General features: G+C 42.5%; 1 protein-coding gene across 1 annotated transcript in view; it reads left to right on the top strand.

Annotated features, from left to right (window-relative positions):
* Positions 1 to 3,890: 3,890 nt before the first annotated feature.
* sbm (L-type amino acid transporter sobremesa) overlaps positions 3,891 to 14,064 on the top strand; it is a 78,470-nt gene continuing 68,296 nt past the window's right edge. The window contains exon 1 of the mRNA XM_071591599.1: positions 3,891 to 3,943. Coding sequence (XP_071447700.1) covers positions 3,916 to 3,943 — 28 coding nt within the window. The 5' untranslated portion in view covers positions 3,891 to 3,915. The remainder of the gene's footprint in view (positions 3,944 to 14,064) is intronic.

Raw genomic sequence — 14,064 nt, 5'->3', positions numbered from 1 at the left:
TATTCAATAATTACCAATTTGACCCTTTGGTAAATGTATGACGATATTGACAATACGTTAACCCAAAGCCAACTGCGACAATATGCGTTATATACCACGATTTAGTATATTTATGTGTACTTCAGGCTCGTTTATTGATTTTTTTTAGGTTCCTCGTTTCAATATCAATGGTTATACTACTATAAAAGAGCTATTTTGTCACAATACCTGATTGGCTGAAGATTATCTGAGCACATTATATCACTGTTAATTTCTACTTGAAAAACGATCAGGAATTATGTGTCCGCACTATGTAGAGGTCATCAATAGGTATATGTAGAGGTGGCCATTCTGTATCCGGCCGAGCTCATAGTCACCTCGGTAAAGCGAGGCAACGAACGCTTGCACTGTATTTCTTACTTGCTTAATGAGGCGAAGTAGATAATGTATTTTTGGTCGAATTTGTCTGAAGGAAAGGAGCCACAATACGACCTACAAGTGATTTCGAGATCAGTATGAGAAATAATCATGATTGTCGATTGGATATGGGAGAACCATTTCCTGTAAAATGTTGTTAATTTTATTTGCAACTTCCTGCAAATATCGCTGAGGTCATGATTGTTACGCTCACCAAAAAATGTGACATACCACGACATACATTAATTAAGACAGGCAGAACCGTGCTCAATCTTAGCCTTTTCCCTGCTAAGCATTTTGTCTTAAAGTAGCTTCCCCAGCGCCCAGCAGAGCGGGACATTTGAATGCCTCGGCGGGAACAACATTTGAGAAATTTAAATGGTTCTCCGAAATATCCCAGACATTAAATTATATTTGTTGAAATAAATTGGTAAATCATTCAATTAAGAAAAATATTTTGGCTTAAAGTTTTACCGTTGCTACTTCGAAATACAGTAATTTCTGTATTACTGTATTTTCAATCTACTTTCAGGCAACAAGAAAATCTCAATTAAAGTCATTTTAAGGAGAAAATTTTTTTCGCGCTATTTATTCAATTTAAGATTTCATATTAAATTTTATCGGATTTTAGTTATATTAAATTGGAAACCTTTTAGTTACGAAGTCGCACTAGCTAACAAGATACTGTGAAATACAATGATCCATTAACTTTAATTTGTAGGCCATAGATACGACGAATTTCACTAGTGTATTTGCCATGTATTTGGAATTTAAGGACGTGTTGAAATTCCATCTAAGCTATGAATTCTAAGATCTAATAAGACCCCTATGGCTTACTGATACGACGTGAGGACCAAGAAGAAAATGGTCAAAAAATGACACATACGACAATGCTTATTTCATGAAAAAATTTCCTTCCAAATAAATCAACGCCGATTATAATTTGATGAATTGAAATTGAACAAAAAAATAATTGTAATTTCTATTGTAATAAGAATTCTCTGAAGTAAGATTTATCATTGATAACACCAAATGATAACCAAATTTTTATCAAGATATAAGTTATATAATACCACCTTTGATCTGCGGGAGACATAGAGTGGATATGCATATTTAGAGGGATAAAATCTTTATTAAAAGCTGTATTCATGTTAAACTTCAAGAAAGACTAATTTCCAAAATCAATGCCAATCTGCCGTGAGCTACTCTTGAGTAGTACATTCGTTATGAATCTAAAGAGTAAAAAGATTTGATTCTTACTAATACGATAGTATATTAAAATGTTTTGATGTTCTATATGAGGCGTGTTCTTTTTTTATACGATTTGCATTGACTGTCGTAGCACCAGGTTCTGATAAATGGTGAGTGATTTATGTCAATCTGTAAAAAAAATATTTAGATCGATATTTTAAATTCCTAGTATACTTTTTATCACATATATGAGGCGAATATGACATTCTTCATTGAAATACGATAATTCTGCCTCTTGGCTTGCACAACAATTTTTTGACAAATGCTTATAGGCGCAGTAACTTAAGGAATTTATTTCGAAATACTTAGTTGACTCTTTTATACCCGAATCTCTCCGAAGTATCTTAGCATCTATGTATCTTCGTTTTGGGCTTCGGTTCGTCATTGTAGGAACATTAATTTGGCTAATATGAAGATCTTACACGATTTTAAGATAGGGACAACGCCAGGGTTATGCCGGTTGTACAGAGTTCGTTCACCCCAGTCTGCGGCCGCAGGAGTTCAAGGTGCCCCTAAAGAGCTGCAACCCAACAATCACATAGGTGGACCCTCGTCGTTCCTTAGTGTTTAAGTGTCTATGATCACTTCTTCCTCCAAAATATGTGTAAAACTAATCCATACTGGAAATTTTAACTCATGCCGGTAGTAAATTTACATTAATATAAACATTTTCACTGTGAAAATGCCTTCATGAACAACGGCACTGTGGTCTAAAGCGCACTTTCATACTTATGTATACTGGACAGTGTGTAATCTCAGCTCCTTAAAAATATGAGACCAAATTTCCATTTGCCGCTTATCTCGGTTCTCCAGGGCAGTTAAGCTATTCCCTGCCGACCCGTCTGAACCGTAAACGGGAGCAAAGTTGACTTTGCACAAAGGCATTTAGGACACGTCCTCGAAGATTGGAAATACGGAAATACTGGACGGTGAAAAATCAGTCCAATATTTAGGGTCACCCAAGGTCATGGAGTTACAATTGATTCCGTCTCATTTCAAAATAGGTCCGACAAATATGTCCTAAGTAATGGAAGTTCATTCGGTAGTCAAAAGAAAATTACGTTAAACCGAGGAAGAAAGTGTGGGAGATGGAGAAATTGAAAAGTTTAGTTAGGGGGTTGGAGTCGTCCACGGATTTGTTTTCAAAGAGTGAAAATGTCCCGAGACACTTATTCTAGTCCCAGTTACACTTATTTCGATGCATGTGAGTTGCATCTATGACTCCTCACCCAATTCTCAGACTTTAAGCTAATCGGAGAAGATGGTTCAAGCACTAATACTTGGAAACGTCGACTGATTCGGATTGAAAAATGGGGTCCAGTATTTTCGTCCTCTTCACGGACTGCAAGGGCAGGCGCACCAGTTATCAAGACAGATTCGATTAGACGAAAAACTTGCTAATGCCATTGCGCCGTAACTATGCCACCCGAGAGTTAACGCTAATTCTCACGGTGGGGGAGATCTCTCGCGGGGAATTGGAGAATCGAGGAGGAATTGGCAAATGGCAGAGCGGGAAGATGAAAACATCACGTGAGAGGAGAGGGGAGGAAGGACATGAGAAGGAGATTGGTCTAGGAGCGCGGGGACTAAAGGGGGAGGGAGTTGTGGGGAGATGGAAGCGGAACGGGGCAATCGGAAAACGGGGAAGAGAGTGTCCGAGACACTTGTTTATACGCACTGCTTGCGACTTTGAGACGGGTCAATTGGGGAGGCGAACTCGTTTAGCGGGAATTGTGATGAATGAGCTCCTTGCGTCGACCACGTCGCGAATCGCGAGGATTCAAACATCGTCTCGCTTCGACCTTTTAAGGTCGAAGCGAGACGATGGCGAAAAAAAGGCAATAATAATAATGCCCGGACCGCGCCGCTTGCAGGGAGGGGGTTGAGTGCGGGGGCAGTGTGCGGTGGAGGTTGAGGGGTGAAAAGGATTGGTGGGGAGTGGAAAGGTTGAAGGACGGGGTCCCGCATGGAGGGGTAAGGGGAAAGGGGAGGGGAAGTTACGGAAGGGGGGAGTACGTACACTGGTGCACGTAGGCCGCTCTTTCAATCGATGGGCGGGGGTGGGGACGGTAGCGCTCGAGGCCTCGGGGGTTGGAATGGGGGTCTCGGCCGAAGACGTCGCTTCCGCCGCCATCCGCCGTAACCTCCCCCTCTCCTATTCCGAGGCCCCTCCCGAACCCCACCCCTCCCAGCGCGCATGCTCCGTCTCCGAGCCTCTCGTGGGCGCAGTGTTCAGAGGGACATGGTCGCGGAGGGACCCTGCGAGAGATGTATCGGAATGGCCGCCAAACGCACGGTGAGTTTTTCCTGCATCCGTTTTAAACATTACACTCGGTAGTCTTTAGAGGGGCGATATGCTCTTGCAGGAGATCGTCCACGTACCCAGGCGCCGGGTCCGACCAGTGTTAACTGAACGGTGGAGCCAAAGTGTTTAATACTTTTTTTTCTGTTTTTCCCCTTACATTGCTCTCTTTGGCCGAACGTTGAAGTCACCCCCTCCCCCCTCGGATGTATCCTCCCACGTTGGGAGAGACCGAATCGCGCGGCGTGGTCTCCTCCCGCGCGGTGCCGGCGTAGTTGCGTCATGCTGCTTTTCGTTTCGGCGTCGGAACGCCCGGCGTGCGCCCCACGCGCCGGAAAACCGAGCGGGAGTCGAAGGAACCCGAGGGCGATCGATCGCTGGGATTCGGTGGCGAGAGCATGCTCCCGCGCAAAACGGGGCCACATCCGACTCGACCCCTCACATTTCCCCTTTTCCCCCGTCAACCTACCAAAAACCCCGCCGAAATGAAAGAAAAAAAACAACGCCCTCTCCCTAACTCCTCGCCCCTCTCCACGCACACATGCCCTGCGCCCATTGAGAGTCTTCGTAGTAGTGTGGCATTAGCTACGTTTTGCCCTCGCGCGCGCGAATTTTCCTCACTCCCTTTCCCCTCCTCACCACCTCATTCCGTCCCTCATGAAATTTTGAACCGGGACGTCGAATCTGCGTGCGTGACCCTCGATGACCCACGAGAGGGAGTGAGCGAGTGGAGTGGGAGGGGGTTGTAGGATGAACGGGAAAGGTAACGAGGGAGGGACGTGCGATAGAAAGGGGGGGGGAGCTCACGCTTGGGAGAACGGCGCGAGATGAATGGGAGCGTGCGGTAGCCGACTCGTAAAGGGAAAGCACTCACTCCTATCGCGACGCTTGGGCCGGAGGTGTCACGCGAAGGGCGCCGAGGGCACGCGACGATCCGACCGCCTCCGCGTTACACACTCCGAGCCCCCCACCCTCTCATGGAGACCCCACATTCCACGTCGACGTGGGATTCCGCGGAGGTCCTTCGCCGCTTCCATGTCCCGCACCCCCCCTTTCCAACTCTGCCCCGCTCTAACCCTCGCAGCCGTCACGTGCGACGCGAGCTTCGCCGCGAACTAATTTCTGGCGGAAAGGGAAGGGGCAGGACAGGGAGCGATATGGGTGGGCATATCGAGGGAGTCGTGGGAAATGCGATCGCGCACCCTTTTACGAATCCCGGGATCCCTCCCCAGGCGGGAGGGCGTTGGGGAAGGTTGGGTAGGAGGGGGCGTTAGGAGGTCGGATTGGGAACGAGAAGCAAGAGATGATTGTGTAGATGATTAGAGAAGGACGGAAAGTGGTGCTGCCTGGAAGGGGGAGGTGTAAGCTAAGTCCGTTGAAGGACAGAACCATGGTTCGCAAGAGACGGTACTTCGAAAAACTCATAAGAAAAAATACCCCTTTTGATTAAGATGCCTCATTATGGGGCGAAAGTGATGTATTATGATTTTAAAATGTATTTTCTCACAAATTATAGTAAATAATATAATTTGTGCAATTAAAGCTGTTGAAAACAGAAGGATTCACTTCATCACGAAACGCAGTTTAAGGCGTTATGATTATTAAGTTGAGTCTTTATTGTCATATGGCTTTCGCGTGCGCTGCCGTAACTCTTTGATTTAATAATGGTAGCAATTTGACAAATCATTTTATCATTTTTATGGTGTGAAAATCTGCGACAACCGTAAAAATGGAAAAGCTCCGTGAGATTCTAATTTGTATGTAAGAGGTGGGAAGAAGTGACTCCAAAAGCTTTTATTGGAGGTGTACCATGTTTAATTTTCCCTCGCGTGACCTTAACACACCACTCACTCCATTTCGTGCCGCACGGGTATCAGACGACTTTCATTTCACCTCCTCCAGTCTCCCTCCCCATTCCCAACGGGATGCCCACCTCTCCCCTTCCACTAGCTGCCCCTTCCCTAGGGGTTTCATGCTCTTCCTCCGGGAAAATCTCTGCCCTCTCACCCTGACTCAAACCAACACCTTAAAAATTCCTTGAATGTGGCCTGGGTGGAGAACTACGCATTCAATACCTCAACATCCGCAATTATTTGATGCTGTCACGATTTTACATGAGTTAGTACTGGGAGAGGTCAAATAAGTGCAAACTAGTAACGTGCGCAGTTTGGAACCCATCGTCATGTCCGATAACAGTGGCAGTGGAAATTCTCACCCTCTAGATTCATTCTCGTTCCACGAATGAACAATTATACATAAATTATACTGCCACGCTTATAGTTGGAGAGGTTACTTAGCATTTGAATGTAGATGAACACGGTGATTTTCCGTGTTGTAGAAAAACAGTATTACATTAACAATAAAGTTGACCTGCGATGCTTTTTGAACGAAACATGGTATATGCGACCTGAATATTTAAGTTTTTCGCCATCATTTTCGAGCATACTTCGAAAATCTTACATTTCGATTGACAATGTCATATTTGTTTTAACATTTATGAACCTCTCCTTGTTTAATTAGTTATTTACTACTTTTTAACTAAGTAATTTTTCCCAGTGAATCTCCTTCAAAAAACCCACTTCCAAAAGTGATACAGAACATTGAATACGAGATTTATTTTCATGAAAATAATGTTAAAATGAACTAGTATTTGGCCAGATTACGCCAATTTTGAGTTAATCAAGGTGTAGTAATGCAGAGGTATAATTAAATTTACGTTAAATTTTACATTTAAAATGATTAGGGTTTCCTCTTCTAGAGTTTAAATTTGCACAAAAAAGAGTATATATAAATAATATCTTACTCACTGGCCTGAGATATTATATTTTCAAGAGATATACCATTTTTTAAATATTTAACCATTTGCATAGGATTTTGGGCAGTAATTGTTTTTCGGGCCAATATTACCGTCTCACCTTCATAAATGGCATATTGATTCTACCCATGAGTATGCTTTGGCCTATGCGTTGGCTTTTGTTGTCTTCATTTATAAATCAATTCCATTAGAAAGTTTACAAAACGGAAACTATCTCATATGATCATTGCATAAGCAGCTTCCGTTTTTACGTTGAAGATCCTCTATACGTGATATTCACGCCATATTTGTAGACTTTTCGGGTTTTAAGATTTCACGGAAGTATCTAAGGAGCAGAAATACGTGTAACGAATATTTTTCGTATTTTCTCCGTATTTCCTCGCATTTTCCTCCGAAGTCTATTTTCTAGTCGCCATCAATAACCTTCTACGATAGGTCATCGACCCAAAATAAGTTACGGATTCATCCATCGAAATTGGGTGGCTCCTACACCAGTCAAATCGACGAAAACACCATTCCGGACATTCTCTCAATTGCCATCTCTTCCCCCCCTTCCCTCACTGGCATCCCGACCACACAAACACACACACGTGAACGCGCAAAATGCCGCTCGGATCGAGGTGGAAGGGGTCGGCTGGCGTCGGCGAGCGCTCAGTGGCCAAGGCTATTCCGCGCGCTCGTTACGTCACACAGCGACACCAAGAGCGGCACCCTCCTGCACCGAATCCCTCCTCCCCCTTAGCACCCCGCTCCCCCGAACACCCGCAGGCGGCGGCGGCGAGGACACCGCCCCGTCGTCCCCCTCCGCTTCCTCCGCGCCCCTCTCCCTCACCCCCCGCTGGCTCCCTGCTCGTCGGTCTTTCCCGGAACCTCATCGGGCCCCTGGAATTCGAAAACCCCTTCCGTCTCTGGGAGGCCGATTCATGCGCGGTTCCCCTCCCCCGAAATACGTGTATTCGCTTCGCGCAAAGGAGGGAACGGGATGGAGAGGGTTCGAGAAGGGAAAGGGGGAAAATGGGATTGGTAGAGATAGGAGAAAGGAAATGTACTTCAACATCTGCGCCGAAATGGCCGGGTACGAGTGAAGTCTATATTTTTTCTGCCGTGTCAAGTGCGGTATAAGTTCGCGGGTATCGTTTTCGCATTTCGAGCGAGTGCTCGTTTAAGTTGAGAGAACTCTTTTGTGAAAAACTTTCATGTCAATCGATTCTGTTGGATCATTCAACAACCGACTTGGTATTATTTCGCATAACGCGTCTATGATACGCATCATCTCTGTGTCACGACGCCCGTGGTTGAAGGAGACACAGAAACAATGTTACAAGGAAAAGGTGTACATTTTCGATCATTAATCCTAATGCCAAGCCAAATAAAAATTTCGAAGTCTCTATAGATAATGTTTTCTAAAATACGATAAAAATCTATATATATATATATATATATATATATATATATATATATATATATAGTATATACATACATACATATACACACACAAGTATATATGCAGCTCTCACAAGTGTACTTATTTTCTTGACATGCAATTCTTTTTAAATATTCTTTAATTGTGATTACTGCTTGAAAAAGGTCAAAATCAGCCAAATCAAAAACTATTTTTTGACAGAGCTGCTAATATAAATCATAAGTAGGAAATCAATATTTTCCTACCAAAGAGTTCCAATGGGAATGTACCTAATTCCATCTCGAGTATTATGAATATAAAGAAAAGGCCTACCACTAATAATTATTCATCGCCACCACCTGATGGGAAATTTATTTCGCTTTATATAAAAAATCACAGTGTATCGTCCAACTGAAGCCAAATTAAGGTACTGCATTTATTGTAAAATATAATTCTAAAATTTGTATCACCATTGAGTACATTTGCATTGGTAGATACAAATGTTTTGGACACTCATGAACAATATTTCCAGAAATATAATATAAGATACATCTATATAATTGAGGTGTCGAAAAACTCCAAGATATTTTCGATGATGAAGGTATTTCCTCTTACTATTATTAGGTTTATGACATTCTTCTCTGAAAGGTGCATTCCCAGAGGTCTTACCTCAATTTACATTTTATATATGTTTTGCGTGTATTTCCAACGGCGGACCACTCGGCAAGCTTTCCGGATCGCCTCCAGAAATAATAATTACTGCACAATTATTTATAGTATGTAAATCAATGATCACAAAAAACCTATATGTACTAAACACAAGCTAAAAATACGAATTATATTTATTTTTCAAGATTAATTTGTTACAAAAACTTAAATGGAGAGAATGGGATAACATTCGCGCATTACGAGTACATATGTTCGTGAGTACTAATCATTTAAAAATTTATTAACTTACACATATATTATCAAGTTTGGTGAGCCTTCGCGCTTTGTTAAATTTGCATGAGTTATAGCACATGTTATTGCATAACATTTTTTCTAAAACTATTTCGTCAAATATTTACATTTTCGCACGTATTTTTCCCATTACAGGCCATTAAATATAGTGTATGCTAGAATGAACATAAATGTTCTCAGTGTTTTCAGTTTGTTTACTTTAAAATATAAACGTATTTTTCTTTCATAAATTTTTGCTCCAGGTATTGGAAGGAGCAAATTCAATATTGACCTCAGTTCAATTGCGGTGGAGTCATTGACCGTGCATTCACCATGCAATTGACAAGCGACTGAATTCAATTCTGAAACTCAATTTAATTCTATGATATGTTGTCCAAGTATTGGCCTCGTTATAACATTCATCATTCGAAGAAAAACAACAAATTCACTCAAAACTCCATCTCTATAATATCAGTCAGAAATATAGGGTTCACAACCTTTCCTTTCTTAATACGATAAAAACCAGAAAGGTGAAATAAATGGAATTTTTCGAGGCGTGATAGGGTATACACTGAAGGGTGAAAATCCTTGTACACACATTTTCCCGAAAACGTGAAATTAATGGAATTTTGGTAACATGGTAATAGAGGATTGCACTGAAGGGTCAAAATCATTGTATGCATGTTTTCCTAAAAACTTAATGATAAGTATCAAAAAAATAGTTGTCTTTGTGATGACTGCTTTTTAATGCTGCCAAAAAAATTGAATCTGTTTTAACGGCGGGAAGCATCACGTCCGAAATGTTTTCATTACTTCCATAACTACCGACAATTTCACTCGTGGACAATTTATATGACTCAAATTCAACATTTAAATTTTATCCAATTAAGCATGTTAATTTTTTAGAGAATATTTCCTTTACCTGCCTTTTCCATTTTTCGCCCTATTTTCATTTCCGTTGTCTCAGCAACCCTCTCTAATCGCCCGTTTGGCGCATTTGAAATGTTATGCAGGCGAAAAATGATGACTTTCAAAATCATAAAAACTGGAGAATTTCCGTCCAAGTCTTTCCATCCAATCTTGCACCTCATTGTTGTCGCATATTTTTTCATGACAGACATGACATTTTTCCTCCACCCCCACCGGGCTAACTGTGAGTGGTGGGCTGCTGCCTGCCTTAAAAGAGGCGGTGGGGAGAGAAAGAGAGCTCCTCATCTACCGCCCCCCCCCCAGCCCCCGGCTATCGGAATCACATCTCGCGTCGTCCCGAGAGTGGGAAAGGATAACCTAACTGCGACCTCCCGTCTCCACGCAACCTCCCAGACCTGGCTCTGTCTTCCTCTCCATCCCCCCGCACTGCTCTGCTTTGTCCACTTACCCACTCCCCCCTCGAGAAACTAAAACCCGTCGGTCTTCCAGCGTCGTTACGCCACCTCACACATCGGCCCAATCACGTACTTCGCTCTCCGACGCCTCGCCGACGCGTCGGTGGCGTCGCGATTCGACACGCGTGGCGCAGGTCAGCGCCCTTGGTACGTTCAGTACATACCCGAACGCGCAGAAGGCTCTTCCTTCCCCTCTCCTCCCTCAGGTCAAAGCTCAATGCCGAGTGGCTTAAAAGGGGAGGGAGGACGAAGAGGAAGGTCATTCGCAGGCTTACAATCATATCCCCTCTATATCCTCACCCTTCCCACCGCGAGGTCGTGCACGCCGCACCAAAACAATCCTTTATTTTTGTGCCTTCACTCTTAGCTTTTCGTGCGGAGAAAATGAGAGTGATTTACATGCGGGCGTGACGCTCGGCAGTGACGCATGGTGTCTCCATTCAATTGGGATTCCCATTTATCAGCTTGGAAAACAGAACTGCATATGAGCTCAAATGAAGACAACTGCAACTTTAAATTGGGATCGAATGGAGGAGACAACTAGTGGCATGCACTTTCCAACAACTGAAAAGGACCGGGTTACATTTTTGTTCCTGTGTTTTTATAGGGTTCTCCTGCTCGACCTATATATAAATAAATTTCACATGGATATAGATATAAGGAAAAGGGATAGGAACACATTCAAAAGACAAACACAGGAGAGGGGTGGAAGATGAAATCGAGCAGATCATAGATATATATATATTGAAGTTCGAGTGTCTATATCCAAGTGAATGAATATTTTTTCGCCATATAACGGGTTTTTCGTCTTTAATTGTGTATATGCATAATTATTTTAAATGCAAGGCGTTGTTCTTTGACGTTACGTATGAGCCTCTTCACAACTCTGGAAAATTAAATTAACAGTATGTCATCGCCGCAGTCATTATCTTTCTTCTCCGCTTTTCTTTTCCCTAAGATCCCAAGCCCTCAAATGCCACAAATGACCACTACAGAGCACTTTTCATTTTTATATTCCTAAATTGGATTAAAAAACCACAGATTATGGGCAGGCCATTCCCACGAATATATTCATGGGAGTATAGACGAAAAGTAAAAGTAATGTAAATATAGCTACCACAGAAACGGAACTAAGTACTCACACCGTGTCGATCGCCGAAAGGTTTTAGCATGCAAATAAATAGTTTACTAATAAATAAGAATTAATCTAGTCAATGAGCTAAGCTAAGTGTTTGCTTGATAAAGCTTTAACATTATTAAATATTAAAATAAGACCATTTACATATATAGCGATTTTATTCGTAAAACTGCAATTTGGTAATCATTTCCCAAAACCAGGGCAGCTCATCCAGCACTCCATCTACTTGTACCCAAGGGCAGCTGAATTCTTTGACCGCTCTAGATAATGTAAATTCATATTGAGAGATAGTTGATGCCGATATTTTGTGGAAATCCATTTGTCAAGCACTAAGGAAGAATCAAAGAGACTTCGCGTTCCCACAGGAATGAATTTATTACTGTCGACTGGTTTCACTGCACTGTAGCATCATCTAGGCTCGAAGATTTTACTGGCTTAGTTAAAAAGCTAGGAAATACGTTAGAATTCTCGTCTTATGCGACGATAATACGTGGAAAGGAAAACACATTTGCACAGATAATGATAACGAATGAATCGCAATGTCTCTTATTATTTCTTATAAATATATACTTCATTAAAAACTAACATGAATGTGTAACTAACGAAAAGAAAAAAAGTAATTTAGAATAGGATATTAAGAGAAGTAACTTTGTTTCCCAAATATATTGTACTGTTTCTATATGAAACCCTGTGATGCGAACCGAAACCGCGGACGTGAAAAATAAAATATACGTGGAAACCAAATTAACGTGTTTTAATATGAAAGATTTCCACTAAGTGATGCTTGCTATCGTTTTCTTGACGGAGAGCAACCTATAGTAGGTCACATTTTTTTATCCTTCCTGGCAGCTCTCTTCCACATGTCAAACTTGACTCCTCACAGACGGTCAGCCTCCCTTTTTCAAACTCGTACACCACATACTTATGCCTCAGAGCCCACTTTACTTTAAAGTTTCAAATTCGATGCAATATTATCCCTTTGGGTCCCAACCTACGATAAACTATATTATACCTTCAGGCGAGCCTATTCTGCAAAATTTGGGAGAATTCCGTAAGATGTCACACTTCATACAGTTCCTCTTTCCTCCACTTATTGCGCTCTTCCCAATCTCTTCCCCTCCTTCAGGGTGTGCCAGAGAATATGGACAGTCCCCAACCCCAGACATATACTCTTGGCCGAAAATTAGCTTCGGTACCCGAAAATCTCCATAGATAAATAGGTACAACAAATGCCGGAGGTAGATGGTGGTAAGTGAGTACTCTAGCACGGCTACAGTCACTAAGAACTGAATACATCAATTGATTTAAACAACTCTATCATCGTAGCACGTCGTCCCGGGCAGAGGCAGGCGTCGTATGCAGGGATATTTGGGTTCGCTGGAGGGGGTGCGACCAATCAACCAGCCAGATCAAAGTACCGTGGCATATGTTTGACCTTTTCTATATGAAACCCTGTGATGAAGATGGTGCCGGCGATGTTGGGGGCGAGACCAGGAGGGGAAAGATGAGTTGGCTGGATGAATTTGAGGCGCGGGCGAACCGAGAGGGGGCTTAGAGTGTTTAAGCTCTCCCTTGCCCCACGCCTCACTCTCCCACCTCCTCACCTCCGTCTCCCCGCCATCCGTTCACTTCCCTGCCTCTCACCTCCCGCCCTATATTTAAACACCCTCAGACTCCTCCATCATCCCCACCCTTAACTATATGCTATGCGAATCGCTGTGCCTACAGAACGGTAGGGAGTCGGAATTGCTTTAAGCGGGGGAGTGAGGAAAAGGGATATACGAAAGGTAAAGAGAGAGGGAGGGAGAGATAGGCAAGAGACTTAATTACCATCGAGGGAGAAGGGTTTAGTCGTATTAAATTGGCTTCGGATGGCAAAGATGTCATGGGAAGTAGAAGATTGGCGAAAAATACGAAGCTCGCTAATCGGAAACTTGGTGTTGTGTAAAAGGACACTTTTGAAGAGAAGTACGGCAAGTAATTGTTTCAGTATGTTTTTTAAACGATGCGCGTTGACAGATATAACGAGCCTCTTTCATTAAAATATTGACGCGGTGAAGTAGAAACACGGGAAAAAGATTAACGTACTTTCAAAACTGCCAACAAATTCATACGATGATTTCAACCAAAAATGGAAAAACTTAGACTTTTCCCGCCATTGTTTTGACATCTCCCTCCATAACGTCTAAAAATGAAGACCTTGGGTGCCAAAGGTGAAACCAATAACACAAAATATAAATTTGATACAGTGACGAAAATATCCTTTCAACCTGCTCATCAAACGAATGACAAATCCTTTTCCAGGGAGCAATTATTTTCAATTGCCACTTAAAACTGACCGATGAGTTTCATTCTAAATGCAGACTTGCGTTCTCAATTCCTCCAATATTCTGTTTAAGAAGCTGCTTATTATAAAGAAACTAGGCATAGATACCT

This window comes from Hetaerina americana, unplaced genomic scaffold (assembly GCF_022747635.1).
Source record: "Hetaerina americana unplaced genomic scaffold, ioHetAmer1.1.p SCAF_1, whole genome shotgun sequence".
NCBI classification, from domain to species: Eukaryota; Metazoa; Arthropoda; class Insecta; order Odonata; family Calopterygidae; genus Hetaerina; species Hetaerina americana.
This window is presented reverse-complemented; position numbering and strand designations above follow the sequence as displayed.